This window comes from Pleuronectes platessa, chromosome 7 (genome assembly GCF_947347685.1).
Source record: "Pleuronectes platessa chromosome 7, fPlePla1.1, whole genome shotgun sequence".
Taxonomy (NCBI): Eukaryota; Metazoa; Chordata; class Actinopteri; order Pleuronectiformes; family Pleuronectidae; genus Pleuronectes; species Pleuronectes platessa.
In genome coordinates, this window is record NC_070632.1 from 7,002,681 (window position 1) to 7,023,441 (window position 20,761).

General features: G+C 47.2%; 1 protein-coding gene across 2 annotated transcripts; it reads right to left on the bottom strand.

Moving 5' to 3' along the window:
• Positions 1-3,111: 3,111 nt before the first annotated feature.
• Positions 3,112-20,185, bottom strand: tshz3a (teashirt zinc finger homeobox 3a). Of its 2 annotated transcripts, none has more exons than XM_053427557.1 (2): positions 19,674-20,185; positions 3,112-6,960 (listed from the first exon to the last, which is right to left on the bottom strand). In XM_053427557.1, exons 1-2 carry the CDS (start codon positions 19,900-19,902, stop codon positions 3,653-3,655), a joined length of 3,537 nt encoding a protein of 1,178 aa, XP_053283532.1. In that variant the 5' UTR covers positions 19,903-20,185; the 3' UTR covers positions 3,112-3,652. The 2 variants fall into 2 exon arrangements, with proteins under 2 accessions (XP_053283532.1, XP_053283533.1); XM_053427558.1 differs by lacking the exon at positions 19,674-20,185 and adding an exon at positions 16,151-16,226.
• Between the last annotated feature and the right edge of the window lie 576 nt (positions 20,186-20,761).

Sequence of the window (20,761 nt, forward strand, 5' to 3'; positions counted from 1 at the left end):
AGGTGAAGCTAACTTCACCTCTGCCCACGACTCCTGCCCTGCTGTCAGAGGATATCATTTCACCCTGTGTGTATGGAAGCTGCAGCACTCACATCGTCTTCCATCTTGGCCCACAAGGACCGCCGGCGCCGCAGAGCTTATTTGTAGCCTGTGACACGGCTTGTTTGTGGAATTATAACGTCAGGTCACCAACGTTTGATTTGTTGTTCCCTTTTTTAATAGCGGTTAACCCATTTTATTCTCTTAACCTGTTGATATTTTTAAGACTTCCTCTGATTAACGCGAAGCATTAAAACACAAGAGAGAGCCGGGCTCCTATAAATCTCGCCGAACTCACAATTTATGGTGTTTTCGGAGCCGCACACTTGTGACACGGCAGCTTGTATCAGTTTACACAACTGTACAAGCACACCGAGGCACACGAGCGGGATCTCTCAATGTGCTCCGAAGACATCTGCCACTATTTGTGCAGCCATTTTCTTTTCCTAAAGACACAACCTCTCCTCCTCAGCTGTCGGTCTGTCTGTCGGCTGCTGTCACCCACTCTCGTGTGATTGGTCTGATGGGCTTGATGCTCATCACTCTGTCAGGCTCTGCTCGCCTTTCATTAGTCTGGGCCCCTCCATCCACCACACTCACACAAATCACATTGACATCCAAACTCCTCAGATCCACAGAGCAATTTAACTGATATTCATTAGAGGGATGACAAGAGCTGATGGGAGATCTGTGGAGTGGAGGAGTGTGTGTGTGTGTGTGTGTGTGGGGGGGGGGGGGGGGGGGGGGGACTCATTCTCCTCCCATCCTATCCCTGTCCTGTCCGCCTCTTTTCTTCCCCCTTCACTACTGACTTTGTTTTAGGAGCATTGAGGCGCATCGGCGTCTATAACTACGCAGCCCTCAAGGATAGTCGAGACAAAAGAACAATGGATAACACATCTAATCTCCTCTTTATTATCGCAGGAAAAAAGAAACACAATCGAGAGGAGTTTTGTGTTTTTTTTCCTGCTAAATAACGGGCTACAGCAAATCCACGGCTTCCATCATGCTCTGCAGTAGCAGCCGCTATAATGCGCATCCAAGCAAGAGTCCAATCATTTAGCCCTCTCCCTCCAGCCCCTCATTAACCCCTAAAGTGTCAACTATCTCATTAACGCCCCCAACCATCCTCACCCCGAGTCCATCACCAGGCCCCAAGCATTCATCAACACGTACAGTGCTCTGGAAAAAAAATATATAAAAACCGATCATGCCCGAGAGATCATTTTATATCTGCATAGACCCTGTGAGCTCGGAACACCAAGATACAAGATATTCAATAAGGCAGCTCGGCCTTTTTTCATTCGCATTATCAATGGCCACCGCTCCGAATCCCATCTTTCAATTATCATCCTTTGTTAAGGGCTTTATTCTGCTTGTCAGATGTGAGTCATCACTGGGTTCTCCCACAACGTTACACCAATGTATCCTAAACGTTGGAGGGCCGGGAGCGAGTCTGAGGCGGTAATGAGTTTGTGTGAGAAGACGGGGTCAGGACACAGTGTGTGTGTGTTAATTAATCTGTTCCCGGGTGGGAGGAACTGAAGCGAGATGATGAGATTTAAGAGAGTAAATGGGTGTGCTGCACTCGAGCTGTCCTCTGCTGAGTGAGCGAGCCGGGTTAGAGGCTGGGCAAATGGCCGTCACCATAGTAACCAGATAACTTCCCCCGGCCCCGAGTCACTCAGTCAGTCAGTCATGACAAGCCGAGCCTGGGAACATCAAACACAAAGAACACCGTGTCCCCGGGCATCTTCTAATAAGACAAAGGTAGATGGTAGAAAATCTGTGCGACTAATGTGTGGGTGTGTGTGTGTCGGTGTGTGTATGTGTGTGACTTTATCATGCATACAGAACATCATAAAAACTTTCTCATTACATGGCACGGAGCCTGAATTGTGACGACTCTGATAGCATCAACACCTGCCAGTAATATTGTTAGATCCAAAAGCCTGCTTTGAGGGAATAGCACCTGTCTGTGCATGCTGCACCACTGTCAGCTTGTCTCAGTGCGCGTATATACCAACCGCTTTATTTTTTCCAAGGGACAGTCTTGGAGTCCAGGTGTGTGCCAGATCTGCTGTCTGTGCCCAGGGCTCCTGATGGCATCCAAGCCCCCGTGGTAATCAGCCCACTCTGCCTGCTGTTGCAGCCCGCCTGCCTCCTCCTCCTCCTCCTCCTCCTCCTCCAGTGGCTCGTTTCGGAAACATCTGGTGGTTTACATGCAGCACACACCACCTGCCAGACGCCTCGCAGGCAGTGGCACCGCTCGCACCTCTCAGGTCCGCCCCACAACAACACAACGACACAGAAATCACCGGGAACATCGGGACAAATGGCGTTCGGTGAAGACGACTGCGGATACGAATGCGGAGGGATTTTTAAGTTCTGCAGATGTGGGCTTTGAGCGATTTGTCAGATGATTTGTAAATGTTTAGTCATTACAATGTGGGACAACAACTGGGAGGGGCGGGTTTTTTGTTTCCCCATAAACCCGGTGACAAATTAGATTACGGTTCGGAAACTACATTTTGGACAATACTGGGATAAGTCAGTTATCTATCCTCATTAAAAGACCGATTCAAAACAGCACTCGATGAAATGTGGCTTTTTAAACATGCACCTTGATCTACACATTCCTCCCATTGGCAAATATGAAAGAAAACAATTGTTTTATGCAGCAGTTAATTCAATTTAATCATAGAAGCACAAGGCATTAACATATTTGTATTGTTTCTTTTTTTTTATCAAATAACATTTATAAAACTATTGTGCAAAACAATGTCCTTTTAATCTTCTTCAAAGGCTCTGCACCAGTGGATAGTCATAGTCCTCTTAAATTAGGAAATATAACAAGTATGCATAATTTAAACAGCAAGTTGTAAGCTTATACACTTTATGTACATTTTTACAGAGACCTGGATTTTAAGTGCCCCTTAATCAATGATAAAGAACAAGGCAACTTTTACAATCAGCAAGAAAATCAATAGGCTTTACAGAGGAAACGATAAAACAAGCAAGGGTACTTTTGCTGTTTGGCAGGTTCTTTTTTTAAATTGTTTATTTTCTTCAAAAGGAGCTTTCCCAGGCATTTGGCTGTTTTAAGGTGTTTGGAAAATGACCAGAGGGCATTTAAAATCTGGACAGGACAGGACAGGACTGTACAAACATAACAGTAGAACTTGTTGAACATGCAGTCTACCAGCAAATCAAAAACCAAACTCACAAAAAATACAAAATAAATACAATAGTTAATACATTTCAAGTTATTAGCTGAGCTTCTAAGTCAAGAGATTCACCAGGATTATGACTCGGTCCTCTGTCGTCTCATGTCTCCCAGAGGTGAACACGGAGGGACGGGGAGACAACAAAGCTGATGACAAGTTGGGCTGAATATCTTTGACCTGTAGTATATTTTGATGTGAAATGAAAGTCTTTTGAAACGGAGGAATCAGAAATGTCTCTGGGCCAAATAGATGTAAACACTTTGTGCTGACATTTTAACAGTAGTTCATGGCAACTTTGTGCATCACCACACTTTTCAAATATTCTCTGTATTTCTTTTAAACAATAATTCTACATGCTCTCCGGTGCGTCCACTGCAGAGAGTAATTTAGTGTTTCTCTAGTTCGCACACATACAGCATATGGTCCTCTGGAGACTTCCCATGGCTCTTGCTGAGGTGAAGCTTGATGGCGTGCTTAGTGGCAAATTTACGGACACAGAGTTGGCAGCGGAACACTGACCCATTACCGCCGCAGTCATCTTGTGATTGTGGGGAAAGGAAGGACTCCAGGGGCACTAGTTTCTCAGTGAGACAGTGGGAGTCTCTGACAGTCTGTTTGTGGGACAGCTTGCCCAGGTCCTTGATTCTGAAGCCCATGTGGGCCTCCAGGTGACACACGTAAGCTGCTGGGGTTCGGATCTGTGAGGCACAGTCGCTACAGAAGAATATGGGCTGACCGGAGTCCAGGTTCTTCAGAAACTTGGTTCTGCCCGTCCTCCTAAGCTGGTACTTGACGTTGGCCAGCCAGTGGCTGATGGTGGTCATAGAGAGACCTGTGAAACGTGATACGTGCATTCGCTCCTGTGGGCTGAGGTCGTTAATGATAAACTTCCCCTCCGATGTCTGTCTCAGGCAGGAGGCAAACTGGGCCTGCAGTAGGAGGAGGTGCTGGGGGTTCCAGTTGGAGTGACGGCCTTTACGCTTGTGCCCATGCTGGGATGCTTCATCGTCGTCATGAGTAGATCCCACAACCTCAGCTTTATCTGTGACCCGGGTCCGTGAGGGAGGCTTTGGGACGTGGTGGGACTGTGTCAGGTTCCTCAACATGTCTGAGATGTCCGACAATGCATTTTCATGAAGTGGGCTGCTGGAGGTGTAGGGGGAGACCACTGTGAGCTTTGCAGGAGAAACAAAAGAGGCAGGAGAGATGGAGGAGGCTGTGGATGAGGGCGTTAGGGGCGCTGCGCCTACAGAGCCACCTCTTTCACTGCTCCCTTTCGTGAGGTCCATAGGCTGGTCATCACTGGGCTGGCAAAAACTATTATCAACTACACTTTCCAGCTTTTTGATCTGTGATGGGGGAGCAGCCACAGCGGCCCTCTCAGCCATGCTCTGGCTGAGCCTGGAGAGCAGACTCAGGGGATCTTGGTTTGGCAAGGAGGGCTTGGCTGCTTTCCCCAAATGAATGTTCATTACTGACTGAAGAGCACTTAGAGGGTTGACAAAGGGCTGCTCTGGAGGAGTGTGGCCAGTAATAATGGCCGTACTGCATCTCAGTGTGGAGGCGAGCGGGGACTTGACTGTTGTCTCCCGCTTGGGTTCTGTTGCCGGGGATGCTCTGTCGCTATGGCTTCCCCTGTCGCTGTTGGCTGGGGTGACGGCCCTCCATTCCCGAGGTGAGTCGGCCTCTCCTCCCTTATGTGATTCACCAGCATCACTACTACAAGGGGAGAGATGGTTCTCCTTCTTTGGGGACAACTGCTTTACCCTTTGCTCTACCTTTGCAACCTTCTCAGTGACTTTTTTGACCAATTCCTCCATTGCTTGGAAGTTGTTGCTGGGGAAGGGGGAGGACTGACTAAGTGGTGGGGAAATGAGGGGTTGGTTCTTGGATAAGGCTCCATCCCCTCCGTTGAACAAGAATCGAATCGGGGAATTATTTTCCATGATGCCCTGATGGAGCTTGAGGGCACTGGGGAACTGGTAGGCAGCATGGATGCTAGGGTAGCCCCCCCAGCTTGAATTCCCACTCTGGGCCTTGTTGATGGCTGATGCCACAGTGTTTTCCAGTGATTTTAGAATATCGAAGCCCCCCTTGGGGCTCTCCTTCAGGTCCTCTTCAGTCAGATAGTTATACTTTGAGATGTCGTATTTTTCCTCCTTCTCAGCATCTTCCTCCTTCCCAACAGAAGAAGGAACTAGCTTTTCATTTCCAACAGCCTCTTCGTTAGTGCACTCCTCCTCGACCTCCTCCTTCTTGATCTCTTTGAGGGGAGGGGAAGTGGCAGGGGGAGTTGTAGTTTGAAGAGGAGGGGGAGTGAAGGTGGAGGGGGCCAGTGGGACAGACTGGACCGTCTGCTCGGTAGGAGGTGTGGCCACCTTCCTAGGGTTGGGGGAGGTGGCCTCAGGAAGTGTTTTGATTCTCTTTCCCAAAGAGCTGGTCATCCTCAGAAAGTGTCCTGTCACCATCATGTGGGTTCTCAGCTCTTGCAGTGTATTATAGGAACTCCCACACTCCATACACTTAAGGATTTGGAACTTGTTAGATTCAAACTGCCAAGCGTAGCTAGCACCATTCTGGTGGCCGTAGCGGTTATTAGGGGTGGTGTAGGGGCTGGAGGAGGCCTTATGTGAGGGGTCACTCGAGTCTGCCTGTGAGTGCTTAGCTTTGGGGGTTCCTTCTCTAGAACGTGGTAAGGCAGTGAGGTCCAACCCCACATGTCCCCGTTTCTTAGAAGACATCATTTTGGCTGCCACAGGGGCTATGGGCTCCTTCAGAGGCACTTTCTGGTAGTGTTTGGTCTTGATCATGTGGACACTGAGGTCCTGGAGGGATTCAAAGGAGTGGCCGCAGTACATGCACTTCAAAACCTTCTGGGCATCCTCCTTCCCCTCCATCTCCAACAGGGACCGCTTACGTGGTTTGGACCAGCGCTTTGCACCGCTGCCTGCCCTGTCGTGGTTGTCGTCGCGGTAGTGTCCTGTGTCATTCATGTGCACTGTCAGATCCACCAGGGTGTCATAGGCAGCACTACAGCCCTTACAGCGGAATTTACTGGCCCCAGTGAAGATTGAGCCAAAAAGCTTTGGGTTTTGCCTGTGGAGCTGGACTGTGCTAAAGAGGCTGGGCTCAGAATGAGCAGGGTGCCGGCTCTGGGGAGGATGCTGTTGTAGTGTCTTTGCCACTGCAGACTGGTGCCAGTCATAGTTACCACTACTGCAGCTACTGCTGCTACTAGTGCTATTGCTGCGAGTTGGCTTCTCTGTAGTAGCCGTTGACTGCGCCTGTGGCTGTGTGGAATTTAAGTTCAGCGGTGACCACAAGGGGCTGGTCAGGAAGCTGGAGTAAATAGCCTTCATTTGTTCTAAGGTGTCGATGCCTATGGGAGGTGTCTTAGTGCCACCATTCAGAGGTGCTGTGACCAAAGCTCCCTCAGCTTTTCCGGAGGGGCTCTCAAAGTCTGAGAGCCGGTCACTGGTCTCACTGACATGTGACTCACTGTCCATGTCTTGTCCCGAGAGCTCTGCAACCCCTACTGATTGCTGGTCAGATGCCTGCTCCTTGGCAGGCCCCACGCTTTGCTCCACAAACTCATCTTTCATGGGAAGTTCATCCGGAGGGACAGAGGGCAGGTCATCCGCTTCTGCCTCCTCATCCTCTACAGTCTGCTCTGTCAGCTCCTCGGGAGAATAGGCTGCAAGGAGAATGGAAACAAAGAGAAAAAGAAAGAGATGAGTTAAATTGCAGGGAGTGAAAACGCCACGTTAGAATAACTGGGAGAAAAAGTTTCCCTGCTATGTGTGCCCGAGGACTCCCAGGGATAAATGAGCCATCTGTGTGGGAGCCTTTAAAGCTGAGCTGAGAAATTACAGTCATCCCATTTCACCTCATCAACCGTTGAGGTGTTATTTTCCTCTAGGCGAGCCTGTATTTATATACTACCCCAGCCACACGGAACTTATGCCTCCCCTCGTTTCACTCCTTCTATTGGAGGAAAACAAAAAAGAAATATCTTGGCAAAAACATAATGCGCCATTTTATTTATCTCAGGGCGCAACAGCTTGAAATGAAAACTAAATCTGAAATTAATGAAGCCCAATCTCACTGTGGCATTCTCCTCTGGGGTAATAAATGAGTTGGATCAACCTCCATCTGTCAGTTAATATGTCTGACGCCTCTTCATCTGCCTCTTCTCTGATTACACACACACACACACACACACACATGCACACACAGAAAAAATGCATATCTTGAAGGATTTCAGGGGAAAAGACGTCAGAACTTTGTTGTGAAATTTTGACGTGTTAAACGTACGTCCAACAGTGTCATCTGGACTGAAGCAAGAAGGTACTAGATCGTCAAGACTACGTTATTAAAAGCAAACCTCAACATTCCGAGCAGGTGATAAATGTAATACAAACACAATACAAAGAAATCTCACACATCATCAAATGGAAAAATAAATAAACTAAATGACAGGAGACTGAGGGAAAAGGGGGATAAAGAGGACGAGATGAAAGTGAAGATTGTCAATATGATCGCAATGAGCCACCTATCACTTTTTATGCTGGCGCCCACTGTTTACGCAGAGTGTGTAAGTGGTCATGTGTCTGTATATACGTGCACCACACATACACCCATACACACAAACTCCTCTGTCTCGTGTGGTTGCGACCCGACCCACCAAACGCTAACTCAACCCCGTCTTCCGCAGTGTCACCATGCCCCCCCCCCATCTCCCCCTAAACTCATTTCCTGTCCAACTCACTCACCAAACCGCCAAACTTACGGAAAAACAAACAATCCCAAAAAACAGTGGACGGCCTGTGGCCATTTGGATATTATCGTAAACTAAGACAAACGCCACAGAAAGAAGCTGCAGGTATATACGCTTCAATGGTTTGGGCACTCGCACAATTGGGCCTGTGCATGTGGACACACACAAATACACACATACTGTGACTAAATCCTTCATTCCCCCGTCAACACACACACACACACATCCAGGCTAAACAAAAATGTCATAGCTGAAATAACTCTCATTTCCAGTGCTAACAGCCAATCTCTAGGCAGCCATGTGGCTGGCGCTGGTCTGATTTGGGCCCTGGGGGCACAGTCAGCAGGCAGCCCCACTGAGAGGCCAGCCTAATGGAGACCTGGCAGGTGCGGCCCACTCTTCGTCCTCCCGGAGATTTGGTTTGTCACTGGGTATCCATTACCTGCCATTCTCCGCTGATAGGGCCCGACAGCCCTGATCAAAAGATGTCGTCGGGCCCCAGTCCGCTTGGCAGTCAGTGGCATGTCGTTTGTAAAAAGGGCCAAGCAGGGTGTAAATAAAATGACATGATCACTTCCCCGGCCCCTCATGTTCTGGACACAATTATGATAATGTGGACGTGCAGCGGGAGGGAGGGGTTAGGGGGGACGGCGAAGGGGGCGAGGAGGTAAATCGCTCGTGCTCAGGCAAACATGCAAGGGAGATATCTCACTCCTGCTGGAGCTCAAGCCCCTGCCCACCAGCCTCTTTCCTCCTTTTGCTTTACTTTCTCCTCCGCCTCTCCCCTGGAAGCTGTATTCCTGTCAGATGCTCCTCATTTGAAGGAGGAAATCCAGCCAGGATGAGGTAGATAATAGGTTTGTGTCCTGACTAGCTGGTCACAGTTGTCAGCTTGCATCAGGCGAGCCCAGAACACACTGCTTGACCAAGTTGTCAGGTCACCTCTCTCTTCCTTCACATGAAAACATTCCACATATTTCTTCACGTTGTCCAGATATTTCATCAAACTATTGCTATATCCAATTTCATGTCACGCTATCACATCTCTAACCCTTCCCTGGCCTCTCTCTTAGTAAATGTTTTACATTTCACATTAATACAGCGGCAGCCCTATAGGTTATTGTTCATTTGTCATTAAGCCCAGAGAGCACGGAAAAGGGGGAAGGGGGGGGGGGGGTCCGAAAGGACTAACTATAAAACCTACAGAGTCTAGCCGGGCTCCCAGGCAATTTAAAATGCAAAACAAAAACCATTATGTCTGAGCACTATCTGTTAATTTAATCCCCAATGACTGATAATCCATCACACAGGGCGACAACCACATCCAATTATTCTCCCTGGCTTGACTGACAACAGAGGTGATTTATCAAGCTAATAAAAGGTGATGGGAGTATAGAGGCTCCCTTAGAATTAAAAAAAAAAAAAAAGAAAGAAGAGGATTATGAATACAACAATACTCTTTGCTGCAGTCTTAACTAATATCTTGGCATATGGTGTAGGGCCAATGTGTGAGTTTTCCCGGTGTGTGTGTGTGATACAGAGAATCATAGTGTGTGCGTGCGTGTGTGTGGGGAAAAGACAAGAATCATTAGGTTCCATGAATGATTCCGTTGGGGGGGTGGATAAGGAGGGTAGGAGGTGCACATTTGCACAATCAACATCTCAGTCACGGCTCGCGCGGAGATAGCGAAGAACACGTTCACGAAAACACACAGGCTGCAGAAAACATGGGGCTCGCATGCAGTAGCTGTACACCTCAAATACACACACACACACACACACACACACACACACACACACACACAAACAAACACGCTCTTACATACGCACAAATGCAGGCGATGAAGAAAGACAGTGACATCTTGGCTTCCTGGAGGCATTCCTGCAGAGTATCATTTTCATAAACATAAGGGCCGCAGACGAGGAGGGAGAGATCATCTGATAGAAATACTGCAGTGCTACTCTGACGCTCAGGAACAACAGACAGGGCAGGGACAGGGGGGTGATTAAGCAGGAAGGTGCTGTGGCTGCCTGGGAAACAGAGCCTTTCACTGTCTCTCTGTCCCATGAGTTATTTCTCCTCAAGTGCTGCTGAAAGCACTGTCTGTATTTGATGTGTTTTAAATAGGCCTCATATGCAAGAGTGATAACATGTAGACCGGAAAAAAAGGGAAAACCTCGATCATGCGTTTTTCTAAGTAGAAATCTATGCAGTTCTTGGAAGCATATGACAACTCAAACATGCACATTATTTAACCATATTTTATGTATCTTTTAATTAATTAACAAATGCATGAAGCTACTAACTTCATGTTTGTTTTTATTAAATAAGCCTCTTGATGACCGGAGATCATATTCCTGACTGGAGAGCACACCCCGCGGCCGTGGGGTAAACAGGATGCGTCACATAAACTCTACCTGAGCCTGACCCTCATACTCACATGATTGCTCGGTAGCTGAAAAAAAAACTCAGACTGTACAACCTCGCCACAGGCGTCGTGATTTAAAAGAGAGAGAGAGAGAGTCCATTGAGAGGTCATTATGCACGAGTACAATATCTTTTTTATGTTTAAGAGGCACTGCATGGACGTCAGATGTCTCTACACTGCAGAACGATAATATTTATTTTTTGGGGGAAATTATTGTGCAAATAAGATGTTTAAATTCCCTATGTTACTGAAACAGATGAATTGTAGAAACTCCATTTAACATTATAATGTAAATATTAAAAGATAAGCATCAGGATCCTTCTGTGCTAACTGTTCCAAAATCACAACTTGTCATTAAACCCACCGAGATTTTTCCGTTCAGGCTTTTCAGTTGTGAGATCTCAGGCCGACAAACTCAGTATCTTCTTTTTAGATTGTTATTGTACGGCCTATAGTAGATTATTGGTATGGTTGAAACTATTTAAAGTATTTTATCTTGTTCCATTTCATGTTCTGGATTTTATTACTCACATCATCTGCTTTATTTTAAATCACATACTATTATTATTATTAAGGATTCTAAATTCAGACCCTAAGAGAAGAAGCGATGTTTACTTTGCTTTCATAACTTGGCAAACCTCAATCTTTAAAACGTTATTGCTGCATGGCAAACTGTCCCATGCACAAAGAGACTGCAGGGATCCAGGGAGGGGAGAGGAAATTGTCTTCATGGGTGGTCCCTCGCAGTTTACAGTAAAGATTACAGGAAAGGTTTTTGGCGTTGGTTAAAGACAACAACAAAAAAACTAACGACAAAAAAATAAAAGAGCACTGAAGATCATTGTGTTGTCATTGGGTTAAATGTACTTTGAAGCTGAGCGTGATCATGGGCCATAAAAACTGTGATACACGATGAGCTGGAAGTCTTATATACATAAACTATATAAATAAAGTTTAGTGTTTTATAATGCAGTCGAAGAGCAGAGGAAAGGGGTCAGACGTTGTTGCCAGGACCTTTGATCACATGCTGGCTGAGAAAGAGTCGGTCGGTGGTGCAGGTCGTCTCAGAGGGAGGAGAGAGTTAAACTGTGTCACAACATTACAAGAGTTTCTTGACATGTGTACAGTATTTTAACTGGACCTTGACGCCCTTAAACCAACACGGCCCCTCAGCAGGGGGGCTCTCTCCGACAGGAAGCGGCTCCAGAACACTGCAGGACAGGAAGTCACCCCAGTCTCAATCAAAAAAGAAAAAAGAAAAAGACAACTACAAACTGCAGACTTCCACCCACTCTCTCGAGTTTCCCAGCAGCCTAAAACTCTTTAAATAGATCCGAATAATTTAGTCCAAAAACAGCCCCATTCTGTCAAAACAGCAGCAGATCAGTAACATACCTAAAATGCCTTTCTGTTGTACACGTTTGTCAAAGTAACACACTCAATCAAACTTAGTCCTCTGCCTCCTTTCTCTTTGATCCCCACACGCCGCCCCCAAGTCCCACGAGAAAACATGTAACAGGTGATCCGTGGCCATCGGACAAAATTAACAAGTCCTGACATAAGCCCCCCCCCCCCCCCCAGATATGACCAGAGACGACCATCGAGCGCCGCACACACACTCTGGCTTTTTTTTTTTTAACACATAGCTCCGCCACTGCATTATTCTCAAACAAGCTATCATGTTACGAGGGGCCGTGGATGTCTTTGTCGTTTTTTTTTTTATTTGTGTGTGTTCTCTACCCCCCGATGGCATTGTGAATACATTGTGTCCGCCGATTGTAGTGCAGGATGTGTGATATGGGAGATGGGAAAAACAGGGAGATCATTCTGGCCCCAGGCAAAGCTCAGGGCTGAACCATGTCAATGCACATGGTGAGAGCAGAGCGAGTCAGGTCGAGAGACAATAGGGAAGTGAGGCTGAGAGAAAGAGAGAGAGAGAGAAAGGGAAGAGAAAAAGAATAGATTCAACCCTCGGACGACTGTTGTGTTATGACTGGACCTGGGAGCTGTCAGCTGCACATTCAGACCTTCAAGACCCGAGCGCTCATTTTGTTTCTCCTGACATGAAACAAACACATAAAAGGCCCCGTTACTGACGCTAACACACAATTCATTACTGGGCGATCCGATTTTTTTTTTCCTGCAGCCATAATAAGCGATAAACAAAAACGTAAACAAACCGAAATACCCCCCCTCCGACACAAACAGGTGCAGATCCAAGGGCAGTACCAGGGACCGAGGCGCTGTGGGAAGAGGATGTACCAGTGCATCCATCGAGTCTGGTTTTCATCCGATATATGCACTCAGTCAAACTTCCTTCAACCTACTTCTCTGCTCCTGCGTTCCACCGCACTTTTTTTATACGCCCTCCCTGAGCAGTCCTCGAGCCTCAGAGCCCCATGAAGCAGGACTGAGCCGTATATCTCCCTGTTCCTCGCACTGTTACAGTCGTATAAAACAAGGCTGATAAAAGGTCATCAGGTTGTTTGAATGGGTCGGGCCGAGGGTGAGGCTTGAGGGTGTTCTACATTAACTAGGTGGGTTTTCATACCAGAGGCTTTAAAATATTATATTCATATCCAGCAAATAAATACGTACATAAATTGTTAATACATGAAAAATACTTGATACTACAAAAACACATGGCAAATGTTAAGATGAACGAGTATTTGCTGGAAATGCAATGATCCATATTCACGTACGTCATCACAAGAAAAGCAAACGCAGATGGAGGATCACTGTTTTTACTGATTATTATAACTCCTCACACGTTGACTAAATTATAGGATTTTTTGGCATTATTGTTTGTACATCGTACAGAGGTCCAAATAATCTTGCAAATACAATATTTGTCATACATCTGGAAACACTGAACCAGGTTCAATATTAGGACTGATGTATTTGTGGCCATTAAAAATGATTCTAGATATTAATTTCAGATTTAGAACTATTTGCCAGTATTTTTTGTAGAGATAGTTATTTTTGCAAAACACAGTTTTAGCCTAAAAAAATCATTTAACTCATTTATTTGTAAATAAATATAAACTGAATTGTTGTGTTACATTTGTCTGCACAGATTAAAATGCACCCAACCTACAGGAAGTAGATACCAGGGACAATTTTCAATGTAATTAAATGCGATATTTCTTTTCACCTCCAGAAATAAAAACCTTTAAATAAACCTGTTCAAACTCAGTCTGATCTGCTCATGTTTTCTTTGTTCCGTTAAAAAGACCAAAATGACTCAGTTAGAACATGATGTCACGTCAGGGCGTCCACACGTCTGACTTGTTTGGTTCTCACCTCTCTTAACAGCATGATTGAGAAATTATGTTGAAAAAAATGAAACTGTGAAGGTTAAATATAAATATATGGTCAATGATTAAGGTTTAAATAAAAGTGACTGCATCTAGATTTCAGGGCAGATCTGAAGTCAGGCCTCATGTAGGTCTGAAGTACTAAAGGTTCTAAAACCAGGATTAAATCGGCAGTTTGTGGCTGAGACTAAAACAGCGGCTGCGTTTCAAGTTGAATCTTAGGTTAAGGGGGGGGGGGGCTTGGGACTGGGACAACCAAACCCCTTCTCACAACGCACAGCTGCTGCCATGATCGCCTAGCAACGAGGAGGTGATGGACACAGTCTGAAGATGGATGGCCACCATAAATCACGGTAGTGTGTAGGAGGAGGAGGAGGAGGAGGAGGAGGAGGAGGAGGAGGAGGAGGAGGTAGAGAGACAGAGAGAGGGAACACGAAACAAAAAAAACAACAAAAAACAGATTTTTCTCCACTTCTCTCTGTAGCAGCAGCCGAGCTGGCCTTGCCTTGACCTCCCACTGTACTCTTCCATTCAGGATTGTTTGGGGACGATGCGGGACAGGGGGGGGACACCTCTGGGCCAAGCAAAATGGAGACTTCTGCGTAATTATCTCCAATATTAAATCCAATGGATCGTTTTATAACGTATAATAGCGAATCAACGCCATCGAGTCTTCTGTGTGCCCTTCAGTGTCTCCAGTGTTTTTCATGATTCCTCTAACTTTTTAGAAGACGATAATAATGACAGACTATACCTTTCATAAAGCAAACCCTCCAGGCAAGGCAATCTGGGTAGTGTAGTTGCGGGATAAACATCCCTGGGCTATCTGATTATGGCCTACTGCTGCGGCACTGGTGTCTTGTAACACTCAGTGAGAGCGCTCAGCCATCCATCACGCAGTGAGTGTCTGTCTAAGGCTTTCCACCCTGCTTCTTCTCGTCCTGGCTCTCCAGTTACAGCCATACACGGCCGGCCTAAATAATATTCTCCATGATAAATGGCACTATAAGCCTGGTATCCATCATTAATCTGATTTTTAAAGAAGCATCCATCTTGGAGAGAGCCTGTTAGGGCCACGGGAGAGCAGAGAAGCCCGGGTTCATTTAAAGGCCAGGCTGCTGAATGAGTGATACCTGTCAGCCGTGCTCATCAGGGAGCAGCACACACACACACCACCACACACACACATTAAACATTGACGCCATATGGCCGCACATGCGCACACGGATATCTACACACCTCTACAGTGCCTCTGTGCGTGTCCGCTGTGCATATGTTATGAGCACACAACACTTACACACTTGTCGGACCTGTATACTCACAAAGCATATTTCTTCCCTTCCTCCTGACACCGAGAGACATGTCAGGGAAAAACCTTCTGTCACTCATCAAAACACAACTCAGAGTAACTCAATCCTCTCTGTCATCTCCAAAAAATCTCCCCTCCCGAACACATCTCCTCAAGGGTTTCGGGAAAACTCACTCTTCCCTGGAAAAACTCTCGTTCACACACACACACACACACACACACACACAGACGCACACACAGACGCACACAAACGACAAGTCTCTTTTCCTAGATCTCCATTCCTCTGTCTCTCTCCACTGACTCCGCACCTCATTCTCCATTCCTCTCCCTCTCTTTGTCTCTCTCCATCCACTCTCTGTCTTGTTTTTCCCCTCGTTCACTCTCTCTTTCTCTTCCTCCCTCTGCCCCCTATCCACCTCCCCTCTCTGTGTGTCTGGTAAAGCCTGTTTGATAAATGACACACGTCACCGTGTCAGAAGCGAAGGGTGGGTCAGTGATAAATGACTCTGTTGAAAAGGAAATCGGCTCTCTGGCAAGGCCGGGCTATTCTCCTCCTGGATTGGGTTTCAGGACCCCTGAAGACCAGAGCGGCTCAGTTTCCCCGAAAAGAGCACACATCCCACCAGGCTCCGACGCTCTCCACCTCTGGGAGGGGTGGGAGCCTGGGAGAGGGTGGGTGGGAGGTGGGTATGGAGGGATCCAGCCTGTCCCAATTGTCGCCACAGTGCAGCTGCATCTATCACAACAGCGGTGGGACTATTTTTACAAAGTCTGCGACTCAGTGCCAGACAGCAGTCCCGGCTGAAAACCTCGCCTGAAAGCACACTGAGGGCTGAAAGGGAAGAGTGGATGGCTAACGGTTTTCTATTTGTGACACTACTACAGCACTTACTCTCCTCTTTCTCTCCCGGAGTCCAACCCTATGGCTTGACATCTGCCAAGTGTGTGTTAAAAAGGAGAGAAGGCCCATTCCACCGCCCCCGCTCCTCTCCTCCTCTTCCTCCCCCCCTGCCCTCTTTCTCTCCTCTCTTAACTCCCTCTCTTTCACTCACTTGCTGGCAGGGTGGCACTGTTATCATTACACAGGCAGGATTTATGGAGTCAGGGCCTATGGCAAAAACAAAAAGGCATCTGTCAATACCTGTGGGAAACACTCTGTCAGCCGCCCTCCTCCTCCTTTCACTGGTGCTCACAGCCTCATTAGGTATGCACTTATCAGACACATAGATCACAGACGTGACTCAACCTCACCGGAATCCAGCCACAGGACTTTCATTAGCAACAGGGCCTGCGAGGCCAAAACATTCGCCGCGCTCACACCTGCAAACAACGCCGGAGGAAGCTTGTTGTTGTTCAAGCTCGCTAACACTGTCAGTCCGTGTGTCGGTCGCACAATTACGTCCCAGCTCGCGCTCCCCTGCTGCTTGCGTAAGGGCATGCTTTTCACACATCAACAACAGGAAGGCAGACGGATAGAAAACAACTTACTCCATTTCACATGGGCACATGTGTCTGTCATGTGTGCTTGTATTTCTAACTCAGGTGTTTCTGCTTTGGCATATGTGCTGTAAAGAGAATGTGCACGATACAAAGGAGGGGAAGAGGAAACTGGTCGATGTTAAAGGCCTAAAGGGTTACGAAAATGATGGTCTGACCTCAGCGGGTGGTCTACTGTTACAATTCCTTTCATCACTATCTCAGGCCAAACCTACCAAGTCTGAGAGAGCATTCCAGTTGATCTGAGCCTGCGCACACAAACACACACACAGAACAAACACACACACACACACACAGAGACATGAGTGATGGCTGCCAGTCTGGCAGCCACAATCCTGACCCTGCTGTAAGAAGAGACTGTTGCTGTGGAGCACGGCCTACACCAGGATGCCCCCCCCACCCCTCTGCTTTGGTGTAGGACTCTCTCCTGTAAACTCACACATACACACAAATGATCCGTGTGCAGGTTGCGACAGACGAACCGGTGGCTCAGAAACATGCACCAGTCTAATAACTGGGACTGTAAATTCGCTGACAATCCTCTGCAGACAGGTTCGACATTCCAGTCAAGTAGACGTTCCTCGGCCCACTTGCTGTAAAGCCGATGTGGACTACCTGCTAAGTCGGCCGAGTATCTCAACTTTCGTCCGCCGCCTGAGCAGCTTTGGGCCGCGGGCTCCCAGCAGAGGAAGGACGCCTGTGTTTCCACAGCTGAGAGATAATGTGTCTCATGTTTGCTCGGCTGTTTACGTGGCCGGCCGCCCTCGGTGGTTAAGAGCACTCAGACCTGACCCAGGTACGCAGGCCCATTTGTCACCTGCAGCGGAAAATTGAGTTACAGCACAACCAAAGGCGAGCGGCTCTGTGTAATATCAAGTTGATTACATCAAAGTGGTGGCAAACCTCATTGGGCCGGGCACCACGAGCTTGTCATCTCCAATCACAGGGCCTGTCAGGACTCCATCAGCCTCACGGCTAATTGGACCAACGCTAATGAAGCAGGCAAAACAAGTTTTCTACTGTGGAGAGAGAAACCCTCTCCGACAGAGGAAGGGAAGAGAGAGAGGGAGAAGCTGAGAGTGTGTGAGAGACAATGAGAAAGCAAGGCAGTGTGTGTGTGTGTGTGTATGGAGGAGGAGGAGGAGGGGGGGGTAGATTTTTCATGCAAGTCTCAAGGTTGCAGTGGGCTGACTCTCCCCCTAAGTCCCTAATCAAGGCCCATCATCTGTCATCCTTTTCTTTGCTCTCTCTATCACCATGCTCTGTGCTGCAATCAATTCATCATCACCCTTTGTGTGCCACTGAACAGTTGACAACTTTATAACTTGCAGCTGCACGGGCTGACTGACAGGGGTGGAAGGGGAGCATGCAAAAAAAAAAATGAAGAAATGAATAGATGAATGAATGAACAAAGACGTGAGGATTCTGGGAGAAGAAGAAAAAATTGTTTTCTACAAACAGAAAACTATCTACATTACAGTCCTTTATTCCCTTTCGTCAACAGAGAGGAACCGCCGTGTGGCAGGGAGGAGAGGGTGGAGATGAAGAAGAAAGAGAAAGAAAAAAAAAAACATCCTCCTCACTGATCTGAAATCAGAAAGCTTTCAGTCATTCTTTATGTGCTCCCCGCGGCCACTCTGAGCCAGTGAGCATGTACATTAGGCTGGGGCATTTTGATGAAATAAAAGCCCAGGCCAGCTTATGGCTAAACAGAATGGGAGCACTCACTCAGCCTGTCTCTGATTGACCATTAAAGCCATTGATGAATGGGCCTGTCAGGGGAGAGACAATTAAATCAAACATGAAACAAAGCCGTTGTGACGGCCCGGCCTGACAGAGCAAACCCATTCCTCCCCTCCATTACATAGCACACGGCTCCTTTTACAACCCCTAACCTACTCCTCCCGCCTCCTCTACCCACCGACTGTGTGTGTGTGTGTGTGTGTGTGTGTTCAAAGTGAACAAGTGAGCATGTGTACATGGGAGTGTGATGTTCTCTGCTGAAAGTGTGTGTGTGTGCGTGCGTGTGTGCGTCTGTTTGTGTGTGTGTGTGTGTGTGTGTGTGAGTGAGTGATCTCTCACTGTTAAACCACTTTGTCCCCCCCTTCTTTCACTTTTTCATGAGTCACTTGACCATAACAGAGAAAGAAAGGGAGAGAGAGAGAGAGGGTGAGAGAGAGAGAGAGAGGGTGAGTGTGTGTGTGTGAGAGAGAGAGAGAGAGAGTGAGAGGGGATGGGTGTGTGTGTGTCTGTGAGAGAGAGTAAAAAGTACACAGGGCCTTTCAAAGTGGTTTAAACGTGACGTCAGGGGCCTGCAGCACATGGTGGGAAGTGATTTTCTGATGCAAATCGGGAAGGATCAGATCAAAGCCGCATGACAGCCAATCAATCAACCGTCAAATCAGACATGGCAACTGTCGATTATGGCTCCTTCCAGCCCACGGAACTCCATTGTGCTGCCTCCGATTGTTTATCTTATCCCAAGAAAAGAGAAAAGAGCTCCCGAGGTAGAGCTTTTTAGTTGTTTTTTTGGACTCCTCTTAAAAAAAAGAAGAAGTTATGCGCTCGGATCAAATGCGTACAAAGCCCCTCATGTCCCCCCCCCCCCCTGCCGGTGGCACGCCTCACCATCCAGGAAACACCGATTTTTTTTTTTTTATTTCCACAGGGGTCATTTTTTTTTTAAAACGTGAAAATGTGACCGCATCGCTTCAAACTATCCGGGGATTCGAGTATGGAAACAAAAGGGAAGCGAAAGTTTCACCAGCGGACAACTCGTTCCGACGGGACCGGCTCTGCGCAGCGGGTGTTAGCGAAAAACGCAAGATTGTTGTGTACAAACTACATCCGCTTTAATAAAAAAAAAAAAAAAAGCTAGGGAAGGTAACAGTTCCTGGGAGAAGAGAAACCACGCGTGACAAAGCGCATCGCTACAGAACACAGAGTGGAAACGGAAATGCAGTGCGCGTAAAGTGAGCTTTACAAAACAGAAGGTAACATCCGCAGCGTAATGTGACAGAAAGCGTAATGTGCGTTTTTTTTCTTCTCTTCACGCACATTACGGTCGGACTCACGTACCTGCTGCGCGCTTGGGCGCCTCTTGTTTCCTCCGTGGCATTTTGGATCTGACAGGATTTCCGTGAAACTCTTCTTCTCCTTCTTCTTCTTCTTCTTCTGTTGTTGTTGTTTTTTTTTGTTGTGTGTCTTTCTTCTTCTGCTTTGATAAAACCTCCTCACTGTATCCGGGAAGATCCACCTCTAAAAAAAAAGAGAGACTCACGCCTTCGTGTAGTAGACTGCACAACATCGGGGAGTCCGATGGGAAGGAAAACTAAAAACCATCGTCACGGAGCGGAGGAAAAAGTCAGCGGAGAAATGATATACACACACACACGCGGAGGAGAAGGAGGAGGTGAGGACGACCGGTTTAAAACGTGTGTGGGGGGGGTTCTGTTTGGTTTGGGGCTGGTTGTGGTGGCGTTGTGGATGCGAGCGGTGATAGCCAGCGTCCACCTCGGCTGCCTGGTCTGGCAACAGGCAAAGTTGAGGGATAAGAGAGACGATCGCGTCACTCACAGCAAGAGAATGGGCAAACCCACCGCTCCGTTAACTCTTTACTTCTCAGGCACAGGGAGGAAGGGAGGGAGAGAGGGAGGGAGGGAGGGAGGGAGAGAGGGGCGGACACCACACAGCGATTGTGTCCTCCTACCTCTGCGCCCCGTGTGAATCACTGCGCACGGCCACCGAGCCGATCATTACGCACAGGAGGACGATCATCACCGACCACAAAAACCCACAGACCAGTCTGAGTAACAGTCCAAACATGTCAGCACATGTGTGTCATTTGTTTTTCCACCCCTCACTCCATTTGTCACGTTTTAACCTCTAATCTGTCGTGGGCACATTTCTATTTACCTGGTTGTTACCACTGGGGCTGATACGTTGGTTGCAGGGTTTTAACTTGATATGTGAAAACAAACGAATAACATTGTAGTAAATCTCACAAAGCTTTTTATGCAGGTTCATGATAGTAATAATTATGTTTCACTTGTTTTCTGCATTGAAATTCACTCAACTTACAACATGGAATAGTATTTATTATAAAATATTTTGTTTCTAATATTATGTTGCAAATTCACACAGTTTCTCATAAGACAGTAGTTTGT